At 34.7% G+C, this 9,982-nt stretch overlaps 2 protein-coding genes across 3 annotated transcripts; both read left to right on the forward strand.

Annotated features, from left to right (window-relative positions):
• Positions 1-543: 543 nt before the first annotated feature.
• Positions 544-3,301, forward strand: LOC129570443 (zinc finger protein 39-like). Its single transcript, XM_055450046.1, has 2 exons — positions 544-674; positions 1,370-3,301. Exon 2 carries the CDS (start codon positions 1,377-1,379, stop codon positions 2,544-2,546), a length of 1,170 nt encoding a protein of 389 aa, XP_055306021.1. The 5' UTR covers positions 544-674; positions 1,370-1,376; the 3' UTR covers positions 2,547-3,301.
• A 3,045-nt stretch (positions 3,302-6,346) lies between these two features.
• Positions 6,347-9,462, forward strand: LOC129570442 (4-hydroxyphenylpyruvate dioxygenase). Of its 2 annotated transcripts, XM_055450045.1 has the most exons (7): positions 6,348-6,533; positions 7,057-7,083; positions 7,280-7,447; positions 7,657-7,782; positions 7,961-8,050; positions 8,303-8,959; positions 9,115-9,462. In XM_055450045.1, the coding sequence occupies exons 1-7, from the start codon at positions 6,531-6,533 to the stop codon at positions 9,187-9,189; spliced, it is 1,146 nt and encodes a 381-aa protein (XP_055306020.1). In that variant the 5' UTR covers positions 6,348-6,530; the 3' UTR covers positions 9,190-9,462. The 2 variants fall into 2 exon arrangements, with proteins under 2 accessions (XP_055306019.1, XP_055306020.1); XM_055450044.1 differs by having other exon boundaries at positions 6,347-6,533; positions 8,303-9,462.
• Positions 9,463-9,982: the final 520 nt, after the last annotated feature.

Below are 9,982 nucleotides of genomic sequence, written 5' to 3' on the forward strand. Positions count from 1 at the left end.
GAACTGAAGAAAAACGAAAACATCTATTATCATCTACTTTAACCATGAACAATTCAATTCATCAACAATCAAATCTAAAATGAACGCAATTAACAAATCCAAAAACCGATGGGGCGAATCCCATTTTCAACCCATCACGAAATATATTTTCTTCAAAATTGTTACGAATTCTGAACTGTAACCCAATGAAATCACAAAATAAACAAAACATTCGATTCTCTCAATTAAAGCTGATAGTTCATGATTATTTATTTCCAGCCCAACATTTCAAATGAAGCCAATGAATGGCGTTTTATCTCTTGAACTATTTCCTCTTTCATCCATGTTCCTAATTTTCAAAATTCGATCCAATAAATTGGAAAATTGTGTTTCTATTTCAAAAATTCAGAATTTCTAACGATTGAAGGACATTCAAATTCAGAATCTGATTCGATACGGCCAACTTCACTTCAGTGTGCCACAGCTCATAGTCCATCGCTTGTCAAAACTAAAGCAGCAAACACCATTGACAGCGCAGTCGATTTTCAAAGCACTGATTCATTTGTACGCAGTGAAAGGAGACGTCTACATGTGGACGAACGTTTGGATTAGAAAATTGTAAGGAAATCGAATAAATACGGTCGATTTGTGCATTGTGCAAGCAAATTTTCACTTGATTCAATTTCGAGTGAAAGGTGAGTGCTAGAAACATTCTCAACTTTACTGCATTTGATAATTACATTTTTTCCAAATGGAGTAAAAGTGCCATAGCAAAGAAATAAATCGATGTGAATTCATCTGTCGCAGTTTTATGGCGAATCGCATTAGAATGTCATGTGTTGTGCGGCTTAACCGAGAGTAAGATTGAAAAATGTAATTTCATTAAATTAAATTGTGCTGAAAATGTGGATATCAGATTTTATACTTGAATAAGAAAAAGTTTAGTTTATCGATATGTAGAATGTTTAGATTACACGCGTTCATGTTTTGATTTTAATGCACGTTCAGAAGTGTTATGTTTGCTTTGTTCAATGATTATTTAATGTTTTTCCATAAATGCACGTATTCCAACAAATTAAACATAATTTTGATTTAAAAGAGATGAGCCAGAGAAGAAGTTAGTTACATTTTAAACTCAATTGTGAGAAGTAATAAATTAATAAAGTGTTGAAAATCTTATGTATTGTAGTTTTTACTCTACACACAGTGTGACAGACATAAATCACATCGATTTTACATTTGCATATTCAGCCAGACTTGTTATTTATCAGGAATGAAAGAAATCATTGGACAGAATTAGCATATATCAAATATATATTTCAAAACTCAATAAACCCGAATGAAAGAGTTTAATAAGTTTGGTACTTTTTTCCATCTCTTCCAAACACAGAGCCACGATGAAGCCGTATCCAAGTAAAGGTACTTGGCATGGCAACACCAAGCGTAAACTTGGACGTCAATCAACGAACACAGCTGTCGAAATCAAGCAAGAAGTTGAAGTGAAAGAGGAACCAAGAGACAGCGCCCAAATGGTTGATGTCACACGGCCACCACGATGGCCACCATCAGCAGCAGCAGGAAATGATGCGATAGAATCGAATGGCGAAACCGACAGAGAGATGTATTTCGAATACGACGATGATCATGTGAAGAATGAGGTCAAAAGTGAAGACGAATGTTCGAAGAAGGAATGCGATTCGGCACAAGATTCATGCTCTAATGGCAACGATGATATGGGCGATGCACCAGTAGATAATGCTGTGCGCAACTCAACACCAAGTTCAAGTGGCAAAGGCGGGCGGCAACACAAGCGCACACCCAAATCAAAGAAGCCAATGGATCGAAAGAAGGAAACCAACGCCAGGGCTTCGAAGAAAGCAGCCATAAAGCAGCAGAAGAAGCACGTGTGTCGTTTATGTAATTACGCTACATTTCGCAAGCCAAATCTCACAGTCCACATTCGAGTTCACACCGGCGAGAGGCCATTCGTGTGCAAAGTGTGTGAAAAATCTTTTACACGGAAAAATAATTTACGTCGCCATGAAACAACCCACTATTCTCAATTTGAATTTAGTTGTTCGAAGTGTCGTCAACGATTTGCTGAACAAATTGATAAAACCAACCACGAGGCCAAGTGTCAGCGACGTCCGTACGAATGCTACGCGTGCAAGTATACCAAATTTGATTTGACACACATGAAGGTTCACATGCGCACCCACAGTGGACGAAAGCCATTTGAATGTGCTGTTTGCGGTAAAAAGTTTTGTCAGAAGTCCAATTTGAAACACCATTTGTCCACACATGCAAAACCACGTCCAGTACGTTGTTCCAAATGCTGGAAACGGTTCGCAGAAGAAGACAAGAAGAATGTACACGAAGGACGATGCAATCGCCGTTTTCATCAATGTCACTTGTGCAAAGTCAACGCAATTCATTTTTCGAATTTGAAATACCATATGCGAGCCCAACACACTGGAGAAAAAACATTTCCATGCGAATTCTGTGAAGCTCGTTTTATCCAAAAAATCGACGCTGATGTTCACATGAAGCGCCACCACGGCGTTTAGAATTAAGTTCATGGTAGCCATTCCATGAACAATTCAATTCACGAACACTTAAAACTAAAATGAACGCATTTTTCAAATCCAAAAACCGATGAAAAGAATCCCATTTTCTTCAAAATTGTTACGAAACTTGAACTGTAACCCAATCATTAAATAAATAAAACATTCGATTCTCTCGATTAAAGTTGTATAGTTTATAATTATTTATTTACAGCCAAATATTGCAAATGAAGTTAACAAATAACGCTTTATCTCTCGAACTATTTCCACTTTCATCCATGTTCTCAATTCTCGATCCAATAAGTTGAAGTAATGAAAACACGAATTTTGAATTATGCAAATAAAAACGATAAAAACGAAGTAAAGGCTACCGCAAAAAATATGTTTATCCGCGTTAATAAGAATTGTCTCGTCAATCTCAACAGTTTTGAAATCATGTCAAATCTATATTTGGTAAAATGGATCATTTATTTTAAGATTTGTTGAATACGGTTGAATATTCATGTCTTTTTTTTTATAGAACTCCAACTTTATATACTATATTTGGAGTTATAGGGTAAAATTGTTGCTAACACAATTGTTGTGAATTAAATTACAAAAAATTTGGCTGAAAATTGTAAAATGTATGACATACATTGTATGTTATATTACTTCTTACGGGAAATGAAGTGAATGAAATGCACTTCCATTGAAAGAGTCGTGGAATATGCGGGCGCAAAATGAGGTCACAAAACGTTTGTCGCGACTCGCGAACATAGTGGTAGCTTCTATAGCTTCTATCTATGACTTCTGAAGAAAATTACTTAGCAGTAAGCATCTGTGATTTAGACCAAATGATCAAATTAATTATCAATCAACTTTTTGACAAATTGGCGATAAAATGGACTTGTTTATGTATTCAAAAAACTAATCAGCGATTCCAAATGTGAAAACAAAATAAAATGTTAATAAGAACATAAAGTATTGTTAAATTCCGGCAATTGCATTAGGCTTAGCATAGGTATTCATGTTATTAATAGCTCTGAGCAAAAACTGTTGATAATTTTGTCGTGGTATAAAACAAGGTACACAATTTCCTATTGAACTTTACTTTTTTCTCAAACTAAAACTTTTTGTTCGATAACATTTTTGTCCAGACAGTTTGCTGGATATAAACTCGAAATGCATCAAACATCCAGTCTAACTATTACAGAATTCTCAGCTGGAATTCTAGCCAGTTTACTACTTTTCTGCTTTTGTAGAAGCTGTCACTTGCTTTATTTCTAAGGACTCGCGCAATTGAACCGATGTCGTTTAAAAATCGAAATCATTGCCAAAAAATCAGCAACGATTCCATTTTGAATGGAATCTTCTGAGCATCAATCAATTCCAACGAAAATGAGAACGATTGAGTAAATTCATTGGGACGCAATTTTTTCTTCGCATTTTATTCTTTTTCTCTTCGATTTCATAACGATCGGTGTAACGGTGGGGCAAGCGCTGATACTTTGCTGATGAACTTCATTTGATCATTCGATAAATACTAAAACTGAAACAAAATATCTGGCAAAAATTGTTTGTGTTTCGATGAAATAACAACAAACTAATTAATATGAAAATGAATATTCAAATCACCTGATGGAATGGAGAAGAACGAAGAAAAATACGAAATAAAAACATGTGCCGAATCATAAACAAATTAAGCAACAATTTGAGGAAAATACGTATTGCATACACGTGTACGAGTGTATGGCGACGAAATTTCTTAAATAATCTTCACCGAATGAAGTTTTATCTAAGTTATTTCAATTTATGTGTTGTTTACCTACATTTGGATTCCATGGAATGCTGATTGATCAATAAATATGCGGCGAAAACGAGTCACAGACACACATTGCATGTGAATCACCGTGATTGAGACAATCGATGCATTGTGGTATGTTCGTGGGGGTCATTCGACGTCACACAGCCATCATATACACACCTCCTTGATGCATTTTAATTATGATATTTGCCTCCTCTTGCTCTGTCATATCGTTGTTGTTTTTTTTTTCTTCATCTTATCAACAGATGAACTCGTCGCATATTAATGATAGCGCCAATGGCAACACTCAAACAAGATAAACAGCTAATTGTTGTTGTTTTCTTCAGTTTCACTGAATCAATACTTATTTATAAGATTTGTTATTGAATTTTTGTAGAAATCAGGTGATGCCCCATGTCGACACAGAAATTGTTTCGAAGCTAAGAGAAAAAAAAATCTCCTTCAATTTGATTTCATTTGAATATTCATAATTTGTTGGATGATTTAGCAGAAATCACATCATGAATTGATTTAATTTATAGACTTGTTTTTTTAATAATAAAAAATGTGAATCTTGACGTGGGTCTTTTGTTTGAAACGGTGACGTTTGTGCCAGGTGGACTGTAATTGAAGATGAAATATGGCCATTCAGCTCGGAATCAATATGAATCAGGTTGGTATTCGAACACCTGTTCCCAAGGAGTGTAACTGGTGATACTTGGTAGCACTGCTACTAGCGAACGATGATAAATTCAACTCAATATCTTCTTCATTTGAATTCAACACATTCCGTTTAGTTACAATAAATCGCTAAATTACACAAATCAGTGGACGATTGTTGGCGTTTCGTCAAATGGGGGAGCCGTTTTGAACGCTGGTTGCTATTATTGAGAATCGTTCAACCATTTGTGGGGGAAAAAACTCGATGAAAAATGAAAGAATTGTCGGAATTTGAATCGAATTCGATCTTGAGAACTTCGAGATTTTGAGGAAGTAAGAAAGAAAGGAAGGTAGGTAGTGCTGATTAAAACATTTAAAAATAAACCTCTTTTTTACCCACCAAATACCTTTTTTCGTAAAATTGGATCATTTTCAAGACAAAATCAACATTTTTAGTCGAAAAAAAGATATTTCTCGGATCAAAATATAATTTTTACCTTCCAAATAGATGTTCTTTGAACGGAAAATGATTTTTTTTTTCGAGCATTATTCAATTTGTCTGGGCATTTCATTATCGATTTGTACAGTATGTGCATTGTTCAGCCTTTCAAGATCTATTTTTGGTTTCTTTCAGTTTCATATTCGTGAACTTTTTCGGAACTTTCCATACTTGTTTCATAAACCTTTACCGAAGACACCATTCCATCGTGTTCCATCGCTTGAAATCTGAATTTGTCTCCAAGAGCGCACGGTTATTATTAAAAGGCGATTTTATGATGATTTGCAAAATGTAAATGTTGCCAAGAGACAAAAGTTCCTCTGCCAAATGTTTTACCCAATTAAAAAAAACACTACGCTCGTAAAGAAATGCTTGTCGCCGGCATCTCATTTCAAAAAAAAAAAAAACAATATGAGATGCATTCACGACACGCGCTGGTTATGGTTGTAACAAATCAAAACATATGTTCATATTTGGAAGTGTTTGTTTGATTTTAGAATTTAAATTTCTTCATGAAATTGGATTTTGTTGTATTGCGTCGTTTAATCTGGGTCCATTGTTATCGTAGAGAGCGTGCGGAACTGAATTTTGCACACTGAGAAATTGGGTCAAACTCTTTTCCGGTGAAATAAAGTGAGTCCAAAGCGTGTCCCCAAAAATTTATCTATTTTCGAAACTATGAAGGCTATCAAACTGGTTCAGACTGATTCAATAAAAATGTTCCCTACGACGCGACGATGAATGAACAACACTTGTTGCTGCTGAGAAAGAGAGAGAGTGGAGGAAATTTTAAGCAAAACATCTAAACTTGTTATCAACTGGTATCGCACGAGAACGCTCAACTATAAAAGCCCGTGCCACTCCATCAGTTTGGTGAGTTGATAGTTACACTTTAATCAAGACTATTCATTGAGTTTGATCAAGTTCGGTTTTTTTTTACTTCTAAGAGTCTGTTCCCGGTGAATAGAAAAGGAGTTTCAAACAAAATAAGTGCAATTCATTTGTTCCCAGTTTGAATTTTGAATTTAAAAGAAAAGACTACAAAATGGTGAGCAAATAGATAAAATTGAATTAATCACATTTTGACTACAGTTACAGATGGTGTTGGTTTGATGTGTTCATAAGTTTAACTGTGTAAATGTTCAGTCTGAGTTCCTATTTAAATTGATGCAGATTATTTTGATTTGTTTATCCAAAAGATAAATTGCGTTCAATTCAAAATCTTCTATTCAAAAGAAATCCAAACATATTTCGATAAGTAGAAGGAAACAAATTGAATTCAACAAAACAATGTTATAAAAATTTGGTTGAAAAAAGAAATTTTATTAAAAAAAAGAATTTTAAACACTTTTTTCCTAACCAAATTGGCCAAATTTAAAAAAAAAAGGTTTAGCGTGAAATCAGGCCCAAAAATCATACCAAACATTGGACACCCAAACTAAGCCAAAACATTGATTCAAATCGTTCATTTTCGCTTTATGATAACTTTACATTGTGATATCTTCATTTCAAACTGTAAAACTAAAACTATCAAATTTTCATAAATTTCTTATTGAATTTTTCATTTTCAGACGACGTACACCGATAAAGGACCAAAGGTGAGACAATTTTTTATTTGTGTACTTCAATTTTCTGAATTCGAATGAACTTTGAATTTTGTTTTCTGCTTCGTTATTCATTCGGATTAATTTTCATCGATTTTTGTTTCAAACAACAAATTTGTTTCGATTTTCAAAAAAAAACATGAATTTCATCGGAATTAATTCAAATTAGTTCAACTTTTGACATTTTTAGCCAGCTGGTGGAAAATTTGTATGTTTTGATCACATAACATTCTATGTGGGCAATGCAAAGCAAGCGGCAAGTTACTATACGACACGTTTGGGATTCGAACCACTTGCATACCAAGGCTTGGAAACAGGCAATCGGCATTTTGCCAAACATGTTGTGAAACAAAATAAGGTATGTACTTGAACTGACTGAGCTTCAGTTTCATTTGAATTTTCAAAGTTTCGTTTGACGCCAGATTTTGTTTATGTGAATTGGAATCACTGAATCCAACAAAATCAACTTATATATCGAAAAATTACTACTGACTGATTCTAATTAGTGCTTTATATCAAAACTAGTTGATATAAGACGATAAAAATAATATTTCATTACATTTTCAGATTGTATTCGTGTTCGTTTCGGCGTATGATCCATATGACACGGTGATTGGAAATCATTTGGTGAAACACGGTGATGGCGCAAAGGATGTCGCTTTTGAAGTCGAAGATTTGAATTATATTGTCAAGGTTAGTGTTGATTCGAACTCGTTTTTCTATGCGAAAATTGCCAAGTTTTATTCCTTCTCTCTGTGTATTTTTTGCCTTCCTCCTTAGATTTTTTTCTGTATTTAATTGGATGATATTTGATTTAATTTCCTCTTTTTTTTTTAATTTTTTCCCCTTTTCATGAACCGCAATATCCCAGAGAGCCAAAGAGCAAGGTGCCATTTTCGTGCGAGACATTTGGTCAGAGTCAGATGAGTTCGGAACTGTTCGCTTCGCAACGGTTAAAACTGTAAGCATTTTTGCTCGAATATTTTTCTTTGCATATTCAAGGCTTTTCTTTCTTGTCAACGATGAGTCTTTGTTCTCGTGAGTTCGCCATTTTCAGACCAAGAAAACCAATTCAATCTTAAAAAGAAAACTAGAACGAATATGAATTGTGCTTTTGCGAAACAAATTAACACAAGAACTATCTAAGCGGACACAAACAGTCGCAAAAAATTTATACCTCAAATATTTCTTTCCTTCTTTTCTCCATTTCTAGTACGGAGACACTACCCACACATTTGTCGAGCGTAAGGGCTACAAAGGCAGTTTTTTGCCTGGATTCAAAAGAACCGAACAAGCTGATAAGCTTTTAAAAACATTGCCGCCTATCAACTTGAATTTCATTGACCATTGTGTTGGCAATCAACCGGATAACCAAATGGAGATCACGGTTCAATGGTATGAAAAGGCGCTGCAATTCCATCGTTTTTGGTCGGTCGATGACTCTCAAATCCATACCGAGTATTCTGCTTTGCGATCCATTGTAATGACAAACTACGAAGAAACCATCAAAATGCCAATCAACGAACCTGCACCAGGCAAAAAGAAGTCGCAAATCGCCGAATATGTCGAATATTATGGCGGTGCTGGAGTCCAACATATCGCACTCAACACAAATGACATCATTACAGCCATTACTAATTTAAGAGCTCGTGGTGTTGAATTCTTAAGTATTCCGGATGCATACTACGATGTGCTGCGCAAGAGACTCGTCCACAGCAAGGTTCAAGTCAAAGAAGACTTGAAAAAACTTCAAGAACTACAAATTCTCATTGACTATGACGATGATGGCTACCTGTTGCAAATTTTCACGAAGAACATGCAAGACCGACCGACCGTCTTTTTGGAAGTGATTCAACGCAATAATCACCAGGTTTTCATGCTCATTTTATCAACTCTTTTTCCTAGATTTCATTACCTTCGCTCTGAAAGGAAGAAAAAGAAAAAAAAATCTTTTTATTTCTCTCTGTTTTTTTGTTGGAATTTCATCATTCAACAAGTTTCTAACGATTTTTTCTACATGCACAGGGCTTCGGAGCTGGAAACTTTAAAGCATTGTTCGAAGCAATTGAATTGGAACAGGCAAAACGTGGCAATTTGTAAGTTGGACCATGAACACAATTGGACCATGACATGAAACGTTGGCAGAATGGCGACGAAATTCGGATTTCTCTTATCTCATTTTACAATTCGATGGTGTAATATTTTGTCTTAACATCAATTTGACTATAGCCCCTGCTATAATAAATAAAAAAAAGTCCATTCAAATATTACATCTCTTGAAAACACATCACGTATTTTAAGTTTTTAGTCTTTATTTCAATTTTTTTTATTAACCATATGTTATTGCTGAATAAAGTCTCTCTATTGAAAAAATCGAAGCGTTTTTATCTCTCCTAATCGCAAAAGGAAGTTTTTTTGTTGTTAAAAAATAGAAAAAATTAGATCAATTGAAGTAATTTTAACAAGTCAACGACTCATTTTTCACCAATTGTTCCATTTTCCATAGAAAATGTTGGATTTGTTTGTACGCATCAAATAGCTCAACTTGCTACCAAATCGGGTTTTTGATTGAACATGTTAAGAACACATTAATTGAACATGTTAAGAAACCATTCGAACCAAATAATGACCCGTGTGAAAATAAAATGACTAACAGTCACTCAGTTGTATGTAACTGTATGTAGTGACACACAACTAAAACTGGCTAAGTTGATTGAAATCATGCGTTTTGTATGGAGACAATCACGTTTAGTTATTCTAGTCAGTCAGTCGACTAATTTGGGAAATTTTGACTAAGAGTGATTTGTGATTAAAGTTAACTGCAGTTGCTTATTTTGGTCAAAATCAGATGAAAAACCTCTAGACGAGGTTGAAATGGAGTGACGCTCCGTGC

The sequence above is a fragment of the Sitodiplosis mosellana genome, unplaced genomic scaffold, assembly GCF_009176505.1.
Source record: "Sitodiplosis mosellana isolate CC-2019 unplaced genomic scaffold, AAFC_SMos_1.0 Smas_scaffold_59, whole genome shotgun sequence".
NCBI lineage: Eukaryota > Metazoa > Arthropoda > Insecta > Diptera > Cecidomyiidae > Sitodiplosis > Sitodiplosis mosellana.

Excerpts from the sequence above, each read along its gene's own strand:
- LOC129570443 (XM_055450046.1), top strand. The coding sequence starts at position 1,377 with ATGAAGCCGTATCCAAGTAAAGGTACTTGGCATGGCAACACCAAGCGT.
- LOC129570442 (XM_055450044.1), top strand. Across the intron at positions 7,084-7,279 it reads ACACCGATAAAGGACCAAAG|CCAGCTGGTGGAAAATTTGT; the intron begins GTGAGACAATTT and ends TGACATTTTTAG. Across the intron at positions 7,783-7,960 it reads ATTTGAATTATATTGTCAAG|AGAGCCAAAGAGCAAGGTGC; the intron begins GTTAGTGTTGAT and ends GCAATATCCCAG.